Source organism: Pongo abelii, chromosome 13, assembly GCF_028885655.2.
Source record: "Pongo abelii isolate AG06213 chromosome 13, NHGRI_mPonAbe1-v2.0_pri, whole genome shotgun sequence".
NCBI classification, from domain to species: domain Eukaryota; kingdom Metazoa; phylum Chordata; class Mammalia; order Primates; family Hominidae; genus Pongo; species Pongo abelii.
The window spans coordinates 58348259-58368027 of record NC_071998.2 but is presented as its reverse complement, the minus strand read 5'-3'; the positions used below and the strand labels follow the sequence as shown (position 1 = coordinate 58368027).

Sequence of the window (19769 nt, the reverse complement as noted above, 5' to 3'; positions counted from 1 at the left end):
AAGCTGCACCACGAGGTCAGCAGCTTCCTCTAGTAGCACCTGATTGCGGGGAATTGAAAACAGAGTTGTTTTTAACGTTTACAGACATAATGCAGAGCATGGCATGTGACTTGTAGCCCATTTTGAGAATCCTTGCTGGAAAGCTTCTGAAAAGTTCCATTTAAAGAGCTTGCTTGTTCCCAAAGCCAGGAACTACTTTAGCACACATTCTCCAAAGTTTTCTTGTCAATTAGAATATTCCATATCAGTGACTCGGAATCAGAACTTTTCAACATTTGGTCTCCAAGCCTTTTAAACCTCAAAGACTTCTTTGTATATGCATTGAACTTTATGATCATGGTGTAGCTGATGAGAGAAAACAGTGAAAAGTATTTTATTGTTATAGGTTACATAGTACATCTATTAAATATGGAATCTTTAGGTTGATAAACTCATAAGAATATAGTCTTTCAAAAAGATGCATCTGAATTCAGATTCCAGCCCCATTTATTAATATAAGTGACCTTTGAAAGGCTCAACTTTTCTGTGCCTTCCTTTCCTCTGTAAACTGTAAAAATGTGATAATGATGCCTACCTTTTAGGGTTACGATAAAGGTGAAACTAGAGAACTTCTATAAAAGCATTTTGCACAGCACATGTTTGTATCTTTCCCGGTTTTTCTTGTAACTATAACCCTATGGTAATTAAGGGGAAATAAGAATGTGTCTCTGTGTTAGTTGTGATAATGTTATCAGGTCTTGCATAATTTCCATGTGCTGTTTATTTAACCATTTGTTTAAAATCCCAATGGCCTTAATAAGTATTTCTAAAAATTGGGTTTTGGCTCGGTGTGGTGGCTCACCCCTGTAATCCCAACACTTTGGGAGGCCAAGGTGGACAGATCACTTGAGGCCGGGGGTTCGAGACCAGCCTGGCCAACATGGCGAAACCCTATCTCCACTAAAAATACAAAAGTTAGCCAGGCGTGGTGACACACCTGTAATCCCAGCTACTCAGGAGGCTGAGATAGGAGGATGGAGGGGCAGAGATTGCAGTGAGCAGAGGTGGCGCCCCTGCACTCCAGCCTGGATGATAGTGTGAGACTTTGTCTAAAAATAAATAAATAAACAAACAACTAAATAAATAATAAGAACTGGGTTTTGTTTTCACAACTTTAGTAGAAGAAATGTTATTTACACTCAAATTTTTCTAAATAATTGAAGGCCCAGATGGCTGTAATGTCACAGGTCTAGAAAAACATGAATTTTTAGTAAAACATGAGTGAATCAATCAGCTGTGAATGTTTTACCACACTTTCCCCAGAACTGCTTGAAATATTAATAGTTTTTGATTGTATACTTGGTAGCATTCTTAAAAACCAGACTTTTAAATGGTTTATCCTTTTCTTTGCTTGCATACATCTAGACCTATCTATAAATATGGATATGTTTATATTACATAGATACAATAAATTGACATTCATTTTAAACATTTGAAATATAACAAATTATTGCTGAACTTGTGATAATAGCTTATTATTCTATATAAGGTACTTGCTTAATTCTGTAATTGTAGGTTTCTTCTATTTGGTCATTATTTAAAATAATGTCAATTATTAGAATAGAGAATAAAGTTTAAAAAATTATGTTACAGGAAACTATTATGGAAGGTTTGAAAACTTTTTGTTCACACAATTTGAAAAATTAACTTCTAGCCTAATCTTGTGCTAGACATTGTCTCTTTTCTTAGCCTGCTGTGTTTTCCTATAGCTGATAGCAGATACATAATGCTAAACATCAGGTTTAAAATTACTGTGCTGACTTTAGTGACTAAGAAGTATCAGTCTCTTATTGGGTAGGGGACATAGGGAAATGTCATGTTTGACTTGACATCACAAACGATGTTTTCATTGCAGTTGCAGATACTCGCAGATACCGCACCAGCGGCTCGGATGAAGAACAAGAAGGAGCCGGTGCCATTAACCAGAATGTGGCTCTGGCCATAGCAGGGAATAATTTCAATTTGAAAACAAGTGGAATAGTGCTGTCTTCCTTGGTATGTTGGTGCACATGTGTCTGGTTGACTTTTCATTTCGTGTCTTCTGTCATCTGTTTTGTTTTTTTGTGTTTTTTTGTGTGTTTTTTTTTTTGAGACAGAGTCTCACTCTGTTGCACAGGCTGGAGTGCAGTGGCACAATCTCAGTTCACTGCAACCTCCTCCTCCCGGGTTCTTCATGCCTCAGCCTCCTGATTAGCTGGGATTACAGGCATGCACCACCACACCTGGCTAATTTTTTTGTATCTTTTAGTAGAGACGGGGTTTCGCCATGTTGGCCAGGCTGGTCTCAAACTCCCAACCTCAGATGGTACACCCACCTCAGCCTCCCAAAGTGCTGGGATTACAGGCACAAGCCACTGTGCCCAGCCTCTTCTGTCATCTTCTGATGGGAGAACTCAGCTTAGAGCAGGCATTGATGCTTTCCGCCTCATTTTGCTGGAAAGAATCATTGTGAGGCTGGCAGCTGAGGTGCACACAAGTCAGAAAGCGTTCTGGCAACAGCAAGAGATGTGCAGATCAAATTCAGGCAGTCCCAGTGGTGCTGAGTTCAAGTTCAAGAAACCAGAAAAGAGGAAAACTTGGGAAATCTGAAATCGTTGCAAAGGAGATCAAACCAAGGCTCTCTGAGGGTGGAGGCTTAGGCTGTGTTCAGTCTGTGTGTGTGTAATTCATACTGTGTTATGCCTCCAAAAAAAAGACTGAAGGAGGCTGGTAGCTTAGCGTAAGGGCTTCTTAAGCAAAAGAGTGCAGCTTTTCTAGGACCCCAGGGAGCCTAAGGAGGGTTGTTTGGCTCTGTCCTTTTGCATGGACTCTGCGGGCTTAAAGAGGGGCTCCTCTGGGAATGTATCCTCTGATTCAGTTGAGGTGGGATTCATCTCTGTTGATGAGCTCTGACTATCCCTTGTGAAGACAGCATTGCATCCTCCAATGTCATTTACTTTCACATTTCAGTGTAGGGTATAGATGAGCAGAGAATTTAACTTGCTTCTCCCGTGAGAAAGCAGCATCCTGACCTAACTCTTCTTGCTGGATGACTTTCTTCTCTTCCTTCCAGCACTTAGCAAGCCCCATCCCCATGAGGATTGGGGGGACAGTGAGGCAGGAAGATGAGACAGAGAAAAGACATTTGAGATTTGAGATCACTGATCTTACTGTTGGAGAAATATTGTGTTTTATGACCTCCTCCACCTTTCTAATATCCATCTTACCAAAGTTAGCTGCTTGAGGTGGTATACGCCTTTTACATTATTTGCCTCTAAGGGAAAAACTCAAAAGCCCAAAGTTCACCGGTTCGAACATAGTCCTTGTGAGGTTGTATCTCAAGATTTCCTTTATTCTTGTCAACAAACTCAGAATAACTGAAGTTAAAGTTGCTTTATAACCTCTATTATTTCCATCCAAAACTAACATTTCCCTCCCATACCCACAAATTCCTGATTGCAATTTCACCAGTACATTCCACTGAATATTAGCTACGCTGCATGAACCAAGGGTGCAGCCTCATTATTGTTGTTTGTGTTGATGAGATGAGTAACAGAGAGTGTGCTCAGCACTTTAAAATGAATACTTGTGGCCAAAATATTAACGCAAATAGCCTGAACCCCCACACCCCAGCCCCAGGCAAACATAAATTATGGTTAGACTTCCATTACAGAGAACTCCACAAACATGGATTTGATTAATTTGCTGAGCAGTTCATGACCCTTATGTTATACTTTGCACTATGTAACAAAGAAGCTAAATCTTGAACAGCAAGGTTATTCATGGCACCCAGCCAGTTTCCTTCTCCCCTGTAAGTCTAACCCTCTGCTGTCCAGCACGAAGGAGAAATACTTGGAGATCTTAGCAGCATGAAAGCTCCTTTGTATCACTGGGATTGCAGCATGCATGATCAAGGCCCAGGGTGGATCACCAGGCCACACTGCTCCTAAGACAGAGGTACTCAGATACGTGGCTGAAAGCCTAGCTCAAATACTGCCCCAGGTGAGCCTCTTTGCTGAGTAGCCCTACTCAAAGAACACAGCTTCCCCTGCCTAGGGAAGGCAGGGCTACTGGAAACAGATCTCCAGCCTAGCAATGATGTACAGTCATGGTATTTTAAGAGAACACATTGAATTTTTCTGTTGCTTGACTGTTAAGCCTCAAATTTTTCTGTTGCTTGACTTCTTCCCTGGCCTCCATCCCCCAATCTGCCTCCCTCCAGCCCTATAAGCAGTACAACATGCTGAACGCAGACACTACTCGCAACCTCATGATCTGCTTCCTCTGGATCATGAAAAATGCTGATCAGAGCCTCATTAGGAAGTGGATTGCTGACCTGCCATCAATGCAGCTCAACAGGATTTTAGATCTACTTTTCATCTGTGTGTTATGTTTTGAGTATAAGGTAAGTCTGGAGTGGCACAACTTTATACCAGCTCTTATCTCTCAAGTGCAATTCTGTCTTGTTACTCATCCCCTTTGTTTGGGCCATGGAGGCATCATTATTTTTTCTCATTGCTGTATTCAAATCCATAACCCATTTGTAGGTATAGATATGATCATTTCACAGGGAAAGGATCTCTGCCTTCTGCAGAGAGAACCCCATTTCTGTTAACAGAGTTTTGGCCATAGGATGCTCCAGAACAGCATCTCAGTGTAGCACATGTCAAACTTAGCTGGCATCACTGTGGAGTGTACTGTTTTGGTAACTCTTCACATCAACGGAGATCTCACCAAAGGACATGTCCTCCTACCTCTGTCTTGTCCAGGGAAAACAGAGTTCTGACAAAGTCAGTACCCAAGTCCTGCAGAAGTCAAGGGATGTCAAGGCCCGGCTGGAAGAGGCTTTGCTCCGTGGGGAAGGGGCCAGAGGGGAGATGATGCGCCGCCGGGCTCCAGGTGTGTTGAACTGGCCCTTCCCTGCTCTCTGTCAAGCAGTTTTTCACTGTTTGTGGGGAGGAATGTCCTCCCAACATGATTAGACACCATTACTTTCTTGAGATATTTATGGTAGTGTCAGAGACAGCAGATTCTGGGAGTCTGTGTGTGACATTTGTGTTAGCCCTGTGCCTGTGAGGGAAAGCGCTGTTCTACAATCTTAGGAACCCTGAAAACAGCACCAAATGACATCTTTTAATTAAAACTTGTTGATGGTAAAAGGTCACCTCTAAGAATGTCAGTCATGGATGAGGTGGAAGGTGTTTCCCTCAAGGCTGAGGCCTTTCTATGTGACATTTGGCTAGTCTATCCGGAGCATGTTCAAGAAACTGAACAGTTCTGGGCCCAAGATCATCTTCTCCATCATTTAGGGCGCTATTAGAATGGAACCAATTCCCTGAAATGGCTTCAGAGTGTCCCAGTCATTCAAGGATTCCACCACAGGAGGAATGATCTCAAAAAGGCTGAGCTTGAATAGAATGAAATCCCCAGGTACCCTCAGTCTTATTCACCATGCTCAAAGTAAAACAGAGTGACAGCTTATTGTATTCGAAGGGACACAGTGGCAGGGAACTTGGAGGGAGCTCATAGTTTTCAGTGGTGGTCAGGCACCCTCATTTGACACCCATACTTTCATACCCAATAATTCAGTGAGCCCCCAGAGTTTCACAGAAATCCTCTGCTCATGAGAAATGTCTCTCTGACACTCCAGAAAGGCAGAGGTTCTTCTTATATTCTAGTCTATCAATCAAAGAGCGGGCCAACTTGGATGTAGGCATGGTGACTTTGTCTCCTACCAGCAACCTGCATGGACTCTAATTAGCCCAAGAAATGGTGCTGAGGCCTCTCAGTTGAGCTTGTTGTGAACTTCTGGTTATCTTGGAGGGTTTCATGCTAATCAAATTCCTACCATGCATTTCTTAACTCCTAGGGAACGACCGATTTCCAGGCCTAAATGAAAATTTGAGATGGAAGAAAGAGCAGACACATTGGCGGCAAGCTAATGAGAAGCTAGATAAGTGAGTCACTCAGCAACTTTCTGCTACTTTTACCTAAAGTCCAAAACTATTTTTCCCAGGCTACTTGTATTACTGAAACAACTGCATCCTTCCAAGGGTTAGAAAATGAAACATCATTATCTGTGTAAATACAGTTCATCCAGGGACCGAGGATAATCAAAGGTATAGGGAGTTGTGGTTTCCAGCTCTTAAAAATTTGTCACATTGATAAGCATTTAAAGAAAACTAATATTTCTTTAGCAACCTCAGATGGCTTAATAAAAGCAGCTGATTTTGCAGGGAGGGTAGCAGGGAAATAGAGAAAGCAGGACATGGTGCCTAGGACCATATACTTTCAAATCGATATTTCCTTTCTGGAAATGTGTACAAGATATACATTCTGATATATTTATGTCAGTGCTCCTTAAAGTTGTTTTTTAAAATTGAAAACATTCTAAATGCTCCAGAATAGAAAAATGTATTTAAAAGTTGGATTGACATCAAAATGTTTTAAAATCATTTTAATGACATGGGGAAATGCTTATGACATAATGTTAAATGAACAAAGGCAGGGTAGACACTTGGTTTTCGAGTAGCGTAGTGGCTCACGCCTGTAATCCCAGCACTTTGGGAGGCTGAGGCTGGTGGAACACCTGAGGTCAGTAGTTTGAGACTAGCCTGGCCAACATGGTGAAACCCCGTCTCTACAAAAAATATAAAAATTAGCTGGGCATGATGGCGGTTGCCTGTAATCCCAGCTACTCAGGAGGCTGAGGAGGAAGAATCGCTTAAACCCGGGAGGCAGAGGTTGCAGTGAACCAAGATCGAGCCATTGCACTCCAGCCTGGGTGACAGAGCAAGACTCCATCTCAAAAAAAAAAAAAGAACCTCAGATCTCTGATGACATGTAGTCAATGTATTTTTTAAAGGCTGGAAGGAAATTTACCAAAATATTAATTGTGGTTTTCTTTGGGTGCTGGGAATATCGGTAATTGATGTTTTCTCTTTTATACTTTGCTGTGTTTCCTACAGTAGATGTGTATTATAATATATATTGTTACCAGAAAAAAAATTATAAAGAAACGAAAGAATAAAAAAACCTGTTTGGATCAAAATCTATGCTATAGATGAATAGATATATTGATGTGTATTTGCTATATATGCAACAATTTAGACATATGAAAGCTAAAAGTATATATGTTTGACTAGATAGCACATGTTTCCAATACTGTTTAGCCACAGGTAGCCTAATGAGTCCCAGGGTTTGCTGAGCAAAATCAGCAAACCTCACACACAGTTGACAAGGTAGGATACCCCATGGGTGATGAAGCATCCATCAGAGGGGGTATGGGGAAGACTTGATTAGCAGTGCTGTTTTGTAAATAAATGTGAGTTAGTATCTTTGCTGTTACCACAAGAATGAATCATTCTGGTTAACTTATGGGACTTTGGGGAGTCAAATTTATTTTAAAACATTAAAGAAATAAGTATATTTTTATTATAGATGTGACTTGGAAACCCAGTTGTTGGTATCATGCCTATTTGCTTTGGGTATGTTATTCTTGCACTAAATTCCCTGGACTGATTTATAAAATATTTAGATCTGAGAGTCCATACACCCTACTTCAGGCAATGAACAACAACTACAAAATATGCATGCCGTAGGTGCTACAGAATTGCTTAGGTGGTTTAGCTCATCTACTCTACTAGATTAAAAGAAGACCCCTAAGTAGGCCTGTTTTGCCTGGGCTGTGTAAACTGGTGTTTCGGAAAACCTTCCCCTTTTGCTTGCGGGAGCAACACAATATTGATCCTTACCATGCATGGCCTACCAGTTTGCTCTAGGTTAGTTCTCAGCCCTGCACTACCTGGTGGGCTGCTGGTTATCAGAGCTAATGATTCACATCTACAGATTCTCAGGGGATTTGTGCTTTTTCTTTTTTAAAGGGAAACCATAGTAAAGTTATAACTGTTCAACCTACCTACCTGGAAAATTTATAATTATAATAGTGGTGTCTTTCACCCTCTTTCTGATAATTTTTCAATTATTTTGGCTCTGTTTCTTTTAGAGCAGTAATCTTCAACCTAGGCTGCACATTAGAATCACCTGGGGAGCTTTAAAAACTGTCAGTGCCCAGCTGCACCCTAGACTACTTCAATTGGAAACTCCAGCAGGGCCCAGAAATCAGTATTTGGTAAAACTTCCCAGGTGATTCTATTGCCACCAAATCCACTGTTTTAAAGGAATAGATGGTAAGCTTTTCTTTTTTTTTTTTTTCTTTTTTTTCTTTTCTTTTTTTTGAGACAAGGTCTCACTCTGTCGCCCAGGCTGGAGTGCAGTGGCACAATCACAGCTCACTGCAGCCTTACCCTCCTGGCCTCAAGCAATTCTCCCACCTCAGCCTCCCAAGTAGATGGGACTACCGGTGTGTACCACCACAACTGGTTACTTTTTGTATTTTTTGTAGAGATAGGGTTTCACCACGTTGTCCAGGCTGGTCTAAAACTCCTGAGCTCAACTGATTCACCTGTTTTAACCTCCCAAAGTGGTGGGATTACAGGCATGAGCCACTGCACCTGGTCAGATGGTAAGCTTTTAGAAAACCGGATTAGTGGTAGTGATGGTTGCACAATATGAATGTACTTAACACTACTGAAATGCATACTTACAAATGGTTAAGATGGTAAATTTTTATTTTAGGTGTACTTTATCACAATACAAAAATTTGGGGAAATAACAGATTAGGACACTCTAGATCTATGCTGTCCAATACAGTAGCCATTAGCCACATGTGGCTATCAAATGCTTGAAATATGGCTAGTTCAAATTGAGATAATAAATCAAGATAAGTGAAAAATACACACCAGATTTTGAAGGCTTATCGTGAATAAAAGAATGTAAAATATTTCACTAGTAATTTTTATATTGCTTACATGGAGACAATATTTTTTATCTTTTAGGATAAACAAAATATATTAAAAATAATTTCACTTTTTCTTTATTTTTTTAATGTGGTTACCACAATATATAAAATGACATATGTGGCCCCCATTGTTTCTACTGGACAGCATTGCTCTAAATTTAAAACTAAACTAGCAGTCAATTAATTAAAAAGGATGATAAGAGGCCGGGTGCAGTGGCTCACACCTGTAATCCCAGCACTTTGGGAGGCCGAGGCGAGTGGATCACGAGGTCAGGAGATCGAGACCATCCTGGCTAATGCGGTGAAACCCTGTCTCTACTAAAAATACAAAAAAGTAGCTGGGCGTAGTGGCGGGCACCTGTAGTCCCAGCTACTCAGGAGGCTGAAGCAGGAGAATGGCGTGAACCTGGGAGGCGGAGCTCGCAGTGAGCTGAGATTGCGCCACTGCACTCCAGCCTGGGCGACAGAGGGAGATGCCATCTCAAAAAAAAAAAAAAAAAAAAAAAGGGATGATGAGGTTAAAACGGTAAATTTGATGTTATGTGTACTTTATCACAATATAAAAATTTGATGGCTCATGCCTGATGGCCCAGGCTCATGCCTGAGGCAGAGCATCACTTGAGCCCGGGAGTTCGAGGCTTCAGAGAGCTATGATAGTGCCACTGCACTCTAGCCTGGGTGATAGAGCAAGACCCTGTCTCTAAGGAAAAAAAAAACTTTTAGATTTCATTTATTTTACACATATATCATCACTTGGAGAATGAGAAAAAATGTCAAGTAGCTTGGGACCAGAGAGCCTATCCTAAACATGAAAACAAGTAAAACACACAGAAGTACTTATTTTTCGAGTCCTCAGTGGTATATAAGCAGCTGCAATGCCCCCATTATTAGGTTAATGGGACTCAAGAACAGCTAAGTGGTAACCCTGGTCCAAGACATATGAGCTGATATAATGATACCCCAACCCCATGGTAACATCTTGGCTACTGAGGCATCTTGGTAAAGTCAATTCTTCATACCTCCCTTTCCTTGCAACTAGATTTGGATGATGATACAAAATATCCCTTTACAGCTTCACTTAGATTTCATAAGAATGGATGGGCTAGCAAAAAAAAAAAAAACTATTCTGATTCCTTAAAGTGAAACCTAAAAGAGGAGCAAGCACCAGGCAATTTCCCATTCGCTAGTAGGCAATGACCAGTAATGTCCAGCAGGATATTAGATCACCTGCCCTACAGGAATACAGTCTTGTTTCCCAATGGAAAAGGACGAAAGACCCCACGCACTTGGCTGAGCAACCTCAAGGTGATCTTTGGGAAGTTAAGAGGCTGACTCTCCCCTGACCTGGCTCTGAAGCTCCACCCTTTCCTAACCCAGCCACATCACTGCCAAGTTCACATCACATCCAGTCTCACTCTCTCTCGCATGTTGCAGGGGCTTCCCCTTACTCAGATCTAGAAATGGTTTTCATGCATGAAATACAGCCATGGCCCTGAGGCTTTAGGCAACAATCTGAGAGGGGAGCTTAATTGCTAGTAGCAACTAATAACTGCTTCTCTACCCACAGTGTTATTTTTATAATTGTCCTCATCATTATTAATAATAGTGGGGATGAGGATGACCAGGAGACCTTACCTAGACAGTTGTTTCAACAAGACATGAATCACAGAAGGCACCTGCTCTCTAGTTACTCAGGGCCAGTTGCTCTGTTTTCATTTCAAGGTTGACTATTCTGGAGATTTCTTTACACCTTGGTGCATAGATTGCCATCATGAGAACCTGGCCAGGTTTGACATGCGCTTTAATTTGACCTCTTGTTGTTTCCTAGAACAAAGGCAGAGTTAGATCAAGAAGCCTTGATCAGTGGCAATCTGGCTACAGAAGCACATTTAATCATCCTGGATATGCAGGAAAACATTATCCAGGTGAGGAAAACAAACACCCAATCTGATCTGTTGGCCATAAATATGTTTACTAGAATAAGGACTTCTTTATGCAAAATTGTGAAAGGCATAAATGTGATCCCATAGTACCTTCTTTTAAAAAATGAAGTTGAGGAGTTTACTATTTGCAACAGTGTCTACCTTATAAATTCCAGAGATACCAAACATTCTTCTGGCTTCTTTGACTTAGGGCTTACTTGGAGAGGTTAGGTGTTTGGCCAGCTGACCGTCTTGGTTAAATCTGTGTGAGTATGTACCAAGTTTATAATATGGATGTTGGGTTTATAGTTTAGCATCTAGAACAGTAGTGGTAACTAGGATTTTTTCTAATGGGTCAACTCCAGTTGAATGATGGTCACTGTCTGATATGGGAGCTATGATTATGACTAGGCTAGGTAAAAAGAGTGCTAAATTTGATAAATGATGTCTTCTTTGGACTTAAATTTGTTAAGGAGAGTCATTTGTACCATGAATTTGCCATCCCTGCTATAGAAAAATATAGCTTTGTGAACTTTGTACCGTACTAATTTTATCTTCTATGTGATAGTTCCACAAATTCCCAAGCTGTCTAGGTAATAATGAGTTTTTAATTACCCTGAAAAATGAGTTCTTACATGTTTCCATTGAGAAGTCATTCATTAGAGTAGGTCCAGGATTGCTTTTAGGGCTAGAAGAAATATTGTTGAAACACAGTGAAATCTTAATTCTCTAACTTTTAAATTGTCTAAAATCAAAGTAATCATCATACAAAAGTAAACACAAAAAGTATTTTTTAAATACTTTTAAAAACATTTTTAAACACTTATTTAAATATTTTTTAAAATTTTTTTAAAAAGATATTTTTGTTGACTTTAATATCTTTGATAACTTAAATGCTTGGTATCACATTCACCATATCTTTATATAGCACAATATTAGGTGCCAAATATCTATACTAGCCCCCAAATATATTTGCAGTTTTCAAAGAAAGCTGAAACTTTTTGTTATTATCCTTGCTGTTGTTAGTCCTTCTGTAGGTGATAAACAAGCTTCTATTTAGAAACATTGCTGCCACCAAGCAGCCCCTGTTGTACTGGGAAGCCCACAATTGTGTTTTGAATCCCATAAGGAAAGCTATGTCTTGTACACAAAGAAAGAACTTTCCAAAAGATGTGACCCAGGATGAGGGAGATGGGCCTTATACCTTCATTTAGGAACCCAGAATTAGGTATAAATCCCAAACTCATTGGGAGCATTGAAATAGAGCCTTTTGGAAATAGGTCTTCAGTTCCTATGGTTAATGGATGATACCCGTGGTGGCTCACCAAACTCTTAAGACTCACCACTGGAGATGGAACATCAGCATTACTGAGCTAATTGTTAGGAACATCCAGTTCATTGGCACAGTGCAGGGATTCAATGATGCTGTTCTTCCACTCCCCCAGGCAAGCTCGGCTCTGGACTGTAAAGACAGCCTGCTGGGAGGTGTTCTGAGGGTGCTGGTGAATTCTCTGAACTGTGATCAGAGTACCACCTACCTGACTCACTGCTTTGCAACACTCCGTGCTCTCATCGCCAAGGTAAACATGGGATGCTTGTTTTCTTCCTCTTAATTAAGAGTAAGATTCTCATCCAGCTTCACACTTCTCTCTTCAGGTGGACCAAAAGTCACAGAGCATATTAAGTGGCATCACAGTAAAGGTCTTAAGTCTTCCTAGGAAGAAAGCAGATGCCCTGATTCTGTGGGAAGCCACCATGGAGAGGAAAAGCAGTGGCTCCCATATTTGAAGTGTGGACCTAACTCTAGAAGTTTAAAATGACCATTCACTGAAGGTCTGTGACATGAGAACAGAGATCAACTGAGTGACTTAGCAATTTCACTCTTTCTCTGTAATACCTCCACTGAGTGAGATTAAATCCTCTATGTGACGCCCATTAGTCTTACAAAATGTCATGCCATAAAATGCCAGGAAGGTCAGAAATGAATTTCTCACAGCCTGAGGAATGAGGATTATCCTGGGGTAACATGCAGATTATTTTTCCCTTTATTTATTTATTTATTTTTTTTTTTTGAGACTGAATCTCGCTCTATCGCCCAGGCTGGAGTGCAGTGGTACCATCTCAGCTCACTGCAGCCTCTGCCCCCTGGGTTCAAGCGATTCTCGTGCCTCAGCCTCCTGAGTATTGGGATTATAGGCGTGTGCCACCGCACCCAGATAATTTTTGTATTTTTAGTAGAGACAGAGTTTCACCATGTTGGCCAGGCTGGTCTTGAACTCCTGACCTCAAGTGATCCACCTGCCTCGGCCTCCCAAAGCACTGGGATTACAGGCGTGAGCCCCCGTGCCTGGCCTATTTTTCCCTTTATTGAAGATCTCAATTGGTGCCTTCTACATGGGGTCTTTTAAAAAGTAAAATTCTTCTGCTCATCCTTCTCAGGACCATTTTCTCTTTCTTCATCACCAGTAATTTCCCAGGAACCCAAGAAACTCAGGTTCTTGTGATTTCACCAGTGAATGCAACCTGGCTCACAGTACAGTTAATAACACAGCTCTGACCTTAGCTGGACAGTTCATTATTAAATCTCAAGTCTACTCCATTGCCTAAATCCATCTTCTGATTCACATAGCTCATTATCTTTATGGAATAATGCATTAACTCCTCTAGGCTTTTTGCTTGTCCAAATGGACATTTGCATATTTCAACGGTCCACAAAGTGTATCAAACTGCCAAGTGATGCCTAATGGCCCCTTATGTCTCTCCTAGTTTGGAGACTTACTCTTCGAAGAGGAGGTGGAACAGTGTTTCGACCTGTGTCACCAAGTCCTGCACCACTGCAGCAGCAGCATGGATGTCACCCGGAGCCAAGCCTGTGCCACCCTTTACCTCCTCATGAGGTTCAGTTTTGGAGCCACCAGTGTAAGAGTTCAAATCAGCTGAGTGACCTGGAATCAGTAAAGAAAACTGATGCAAAGCATCAGCTGAGAAAAAAAATGAGGAAATTTTGCAGTATTGCAGTTTACTTCTGTCCTGTGAGAAAGAAACAATTGAGTATGTAGATAGATAGCAGCTTCCATTTTAATTTGCATCTAAAAGTGAATTCATCAGTTAAATGCAGTGGTCTCTATCAGTATGTTTCTAAAATAGACAGCCAGGGGCCAGGAACGATGGCTTTCACCTATAATCCCAGCACTTTGGGAGGCCGAGGTGGGTGGATCATTTGAAGTCAGGAGTTCAAGACTAGCCTGGCCAACCTGGTGAAATCCTGTCTCTACTATAAATACAAAAATAGCCGGATGTGTTGGCACATGCCTGTAATCCCAGCTACGTGGGAGGCTGAGGCAGGAGAATCGCTTGAACCTGGGAGGCAGATATTGCAGTGAGCCGAGATTGCCCCATTGCACTCCAGCCTGGGCAACAGAGTGAGACTCCATTTCAAAAAATAATAATAATAAAATAAAATAACCAGATGCAGTAGCTCATGTCTGTAATCCCAGCACTTTGGGAGGCCAAGGCAGGCAGATCATATGAGGCCAGGAGTTCAAGACCAGCCTGGCCAACATGGTGAAACCCCCGTCTCTACAATACAAAAAATTAGCCGGGTGTGGTGGCACGCACCCGTAATCTTAGCTACTGGGGAGGCTGAGGCACGGGAATCGCTTGAACCCAGGAGGCAGAGGTTGCAGTGAGCCAAGATTGTGTCACTGTATTCCAGCCTGAGACCCTGTCTCAAAAAAAAAAAAAAGAAAGAAAGAAAGAAATAGAAGAATATTTTAGATTAAAAGTTATCATCTGTGGGGGAAAAAATACAATAGACAGGTTAGAATTCAGAAGAGTGTTTCCTGTTTCTAAATTCTGACTAGCTAGTGCCAGAATGACCTATGGAAGAGAATTTTAAATGATCAGTGTCATCTAACCTGAGTTTTATTTTAATATTTAATTATTTATTTATTGAGACAGTGTCTTGCTCTGTCACCCAGGCTGGAGTGTAGTGGCACTATCATAGCTCACTGCAACCTTCAACTCCTGGGCTCAAATGATCCTCCTACTTCAGCCTCCCGTGTAGTAACTGGGATTACAGGCATGAGCCACCTTACCCAGCTAATTTTTTTTGCATTTTTGTTGAGACAGGGTCTTGCTGCGTGCCCAGGCTGGTCTACAACACCTGAGCTCAAGTGATCTTCCCTCCTCAGCCCCCCAAAGTACTGAGATTATAGGCATGAGCCATCCTGCCTAGCCAAGACTTGAGTTTTATTCAAAGCTACGAAGACTTTGGAGTTCAGCTTTATTATAGAACAGTCAAGTTTGCTTTAGTTTGTCTAGATTTTGATACATTCTTTGGAATTTCCATTTGTGGCCATGTTAGTAAGTATGCTCAGGTGATATATAAAGATACATTGGCCCATGGAAAAAAGTCAGCCTCCTCCAAATGTATTAGGGATGATTATTTAAAAGACATTCCTCAGGGGACCTTGAGGTAGCCATGTTTTTACATGGGCCTGTAAAGAAAGAAGAAACAAAACCTTGTTGCTTACCCAGAGTTCAAAATCTCAGAAATGCTGGCCGCAGAAGTCCCCTTATTTATTTATTTAGAGACAGGGTCTCGCTCTGTCACCGTGGCTGGAGTGCAGTGGCGAGATCTTGGCCCACTGCAGCCTCTGCCTACCAGGTTTAAGCGATTCTCCTGCCTCAGCCTCTCGAGTAGCTGGAATTACAGGTGTCCACCACCATGCCCGGCTAATTTTTGTATTTTTAGTAGAGACGGGGTTTTGCTGTGTTGCCCAGGCTGATCTTGAACTCCTGACCTCAAGTGATCTACCCTCCTTGGCCTCCCAAAGTGCTGGGAGGCCGAGCCAGAAGTCCCTTTCTTTTAATAAAGTTTAAATAAAGTCCCAAGAAGAAACTCTTGGCACAAAAGGATATACCGTATTCTTGGACCCAACTTTATAAGAGTCTTCCAGCTTGCAGCACAAAGGCAGCCCAGTCCTCAATGAAAATTTAAAGGGAGCCTGACAGATTTATGTGAGAGCAATGTCCATTTAAACCATTTAAACAACAATATGAATCTTGTGCAAAGTGTAGCTCCCATTTCATTGAGAGAAGAGGAAATAATTAAGACGGGGTAAAGGAAACACTGAGGAGTTGTTTGTGTCTGGCCATGCTGCTTTCAGTTATCTACTGCTAAGTGCGTCTTATTTACTTCATCTTTCTTTTTCATGATGCAGAACTTTGCAAGAGTAAAGATGCAAGTAACCATGTCGCTGGCATCTTTGGTGGGAAGAGCACCAGATTTTAATGAAGAGCACCTGAGAAGATCCTTGAGGACAATTTTGGCCTATTCAGAAGAGGACACAGCCATGCAGATGACTCCTTTTCCCACCCAGGTACACGGAAGCACATACCTTGTCTCATGCATGAGTTTGGGATCTGCCAACTATTGTGTATGTATGTATGTACATACATACACAATTTATATATAAGTGTACTTATATAACATTTGCAAGTATTTATTGTCCAATATGCATGTGCTCTCAGCACTCTGAGAGGTTTTAAAAAGAAATACATCCACCACTGTCCCCAGTCTCAATATGCTAACAGTCTATTTGGAGTGCTCAGTCTCAAAACAATTAGGAGGCAGTACAAGACAAGTGATACATAAGTGCAAACTGTGTGGTAAGGAACTAAATGCTATGTAAGGTTAGAGGAAGAGAGGTCGTGATCAATAAACAATCTGGTGGCCAGGAAAGCCTGCAGGGAGGGATAAGATTAAAGGCTGGGGTAGGATTCAGCTAGGCAGGGGAAAAGTGAGGGGGAAATTGTGAGTAGTTGAAAGAATGAATTATTTGTATCTGAAGGGATGGTAAAGGGACCAGCTTGTCTGGTGAGGGGTAAGGAAGGGCCAAGTTTGAGAGAGCTTGTAAACAAGGTTGTCCTAAGGAAACGTGTAAGGACAGTAATCTCTTCCATGTCCATTACGATGACCATGGAACTCTAACCTGTCCCATTTATCTTTTAACTCCAGCTCCTAGCTTGCTGTGTGGTAGGGTCTTAATTAAGTGAGAATGAATGAATGAATATTTTCTTTTATTCCCTTAGTCTGAGAACCCTATTTCCAGAGTCTATTTTGCCCTCTCAGGCAATGTTGCATCCTCATTCTCAGAATCTTTTTCCTCTCCTCTACATCAAATCGTTCCTCTCTCATTTCATCTTGACCATACTCCTTTAATTTTATCATTTATGTAGAGGTATTCACCAACAAGACCAATCAAACTATGGGCAGTTTAATAAAGGTCTTCAGTGCCTTCACCCAGTGAAATGACTCTAGTGGTAGAAATTTTAGGAGCCCTGGCAAGCTGGCTGAGGGGAAGGGGGATAAGACAACATTCTGTGGCTGAGTCACCTGCCAGGGTCTGTAGATCAAGCCATAGTCTCTCCTTGTTTTTGTACTGCAGGCTCCCCTGGACCTCCACTGTTGGTTTTATAATTAAGAATAAATGATTACAAGAGGTTCTAAAATCTCTGAAGCCCTGGGAAGATCCACGAGGCTTCTAAGACATGGAACTCAAGCTGAGGTCTTAAGCTGCTTCCTACTTGGTATAAAAATCCCTGACATTCCAGAGTAGAGTTTAGAACTTTTCAGGTTACAAATAACTGAAACTGGTTCAAACTAATTTAAACAAAAACGTTGGAGATAGAGATAGTATGAGGATTCAGGCAGATTTCTGGATCTCAAGGGCCAACACACATCCAGGTCTCATAAACACCTGGGCTGGCGAAGATGAAAACTACAGAGTCAGGTCTAGATGACTCCTCCATCCCTAGTCTCTGCTGCCCTCTGATCCAGCCCTTCCCATGGCTTCCCCTTGCATTTCAATGTAATCCTAACTCTTCACCTGGGACTACAAAGCTAAGATTATTTTGAGGCTTACACTTTTTGCAGGTGGAGGAACTTCTCTGTAATCTGAATAGCATCTTATATGACACGGTGAAAATGAGAGAATTTCAGGAAGATCCTGAGATGCTTATGGATCTCATGTACAGGTAAGCTTTCCTGACACACTCAAGGGGCACCACTTGGGGGGTCGAGGATTTGTCACTGTGGAGTTCTTACTAATGTAATGATCACAGCTAACATGGATATAGTGATTTGGATGATAGCCAAATAATATATAGAAATTAAACATTCAGAGTAGGTTAATTCATATGTAAGTTTTCAGAAGGATCTCCCTAATTTAAAGTGAGGCATAATAATGTTATTAAATATAATAACATTATTAAATATAATAACGCTATCTTCTACTTACCACAGAATCAGAGAAAAGAATAATTAACTGTTATAGGAATTATTTTCCATATGCTTTTGTTCCAATTATATTCAGATATACATATATAGTTTTACTTTAGAAATCATTTTTTACGCGTAGTTTAAAACTTGGTCTTCCAGTCCTTGTTCAGGAGAAATTACTTACAGAGGCAAAATTGTTCTGATGCAACATCATACAAAGGGCAGTACTTTTGTCTTCTGTTTTATTTTGAGAGAACGGAAAGAAAAGGCAGAAATTTGCCTGAGAGCCATTAAAATAGACATCATGTTATCAGGTATTTTTTCCCCATAAGGCTTTTACTAAGTACTATTTCTTGGAGGTCAGCACAGCTTAAACATGGAATAAAAATAGTTGGACTAATAAATGTTTTCTTCTCTCTCGTTTTCTGGAAATGTAGGGCAAAATCTCAGGTGGAGGGGTGCAGGGAACTCTTGGGGAGAAAAAAAGAAAAGGTCACACAAAGTAGAAGAACAGTGTCATTAACCCACTGTCGTCAAAACTACTTCTCACTCAATCTGTCTTCAGAATTGCCAAGAGTTACCAGGCATCTCCTGATCTGCGGCTGACCTGGCTCCAGAACATGGCAGAGAAACACACCAAGAAGAAGTGCTACACAGAGGCTGCCATGTGCCTGGTGCATGCTGCTGCGTTAGTGGCTGAGTATCTGAGCATGCTGGAGGACCACAGCTACCTGCCCGTGGGCAGTGTCAGCTTCCAGGTAGGGTGTGTGCAGCTTTTCCCTTAGAGCAGTGGTTCTCAACTGGGGCGATTTTGTCCCCCAGCCCCAGGGGCATTTGGCAATGTCTAGATACATTTTTGGTTATCACAACTGGGATGGGTGAGTAGGTGCTACTGGCATCTGACTGGTAGAAGCCAGGATGCTGTTAAACATTCTGCAATAGGAGAGCTCCCCTGACAAAGAATTTTCTGGCCCCAAATGTCTGTAGTGCTAAGGTTGAAAAATTCCAAGTTCATACATTATATTTTCTTCTTCTAATTGCTTTCCCATCATCGTTGGTTTTTGGTTTTTTTTAATTATTGTTTACAATAATGGCACCTAGCCATTATTAATAGCACTTTAGGAGACATTTGCAAACACTTTCATATGCATGGCTTCATTTGAACCTCCCCGTAAAGCTGTGAGGCAGGTAGGTAGGGAAGGTGTTATTACTCCCACTTCACAGATGAGAGAACTGAGAGAGCAACTTTTCTAAGGTCATTTAAACTCTTTTTCAAAGACTTGTAGTTGACACAGTATACTGACATTGTGAAAGTTTGGAAAATATTGGATAAATGATTTTCCTACTGGCCCATTCATTTGATTCCACTCTCCAACTTTGTAGGGGCCCACTCTCCAATCCAAAAATCAAGAAAGAATCAAATTGACCTGAGAAGGGAGACAAAAGGCTGAATCAGTACCTTCTTAGGATAAGCTGAAAATTACCCACAGTTGGCAAAGGGAAATTGTCTGCCAGACCTAAAAGCTGGCTTGGATGGGGATGCTCAGTGGCCACTTAAAGTGTTCTTACTGAATAGTTTAATACAGTCTTTAGAGAGAGAGAAAATAAAAAAGCACAATGTTGGGTACTTTCTTTGTAAGAGACGTAGTTTGCAGAGATGACCATCCCTGAAACCATGAACAAT

The 19769-nt window shown here is 41.3% G+C and overlaps 1 protein-coding gene across 3 annotated transcripts in view; it reads left to right on the top strand.

The window, feature by feature from the left end:
• DOCK8 (dedicator of cytokinesis 8) overlaps nt 1–19769 on the top strand; it is a 249849-nt gene that overhangs the window by 200688 nt on the left and 29392 nt on the right. For all 3 annotated transcript variants that reach the window (XM_024252561.3, XM_024252560.3, XM_024252563.3), the window contains 10 exons: nt 1895–2034; nt 4241–4423; nt 4788–4917; nt 5888–5975; nt 10707–10803; nt 12246–12380; nt 13567–13719; nt 16026–16184; nt 17741–17841; nt 18651–18843. In XM_024252561.3, the coding sequence (XP_024108329.3) occupies nt 1895–2034; nt 4241–4423; nt 4788–4917; nt 5888–5975; nt 10707–10803; nt 12246–12380; nt 13567–13719; nt 16026–16184; nt 17741–17841; nt 18651–18843 (1379 nt within the window). The remainder of the gene's footprint in view (nt 1–1894; nt 2035–4240; nt 4424–4787; nt 4918–5887; nt 5976–10706; nt 10804–12245; nt 12381–13566; nt 13720–16025; nt 16185–17740; nt 17842–18650; nt 18844–19769) is intronic.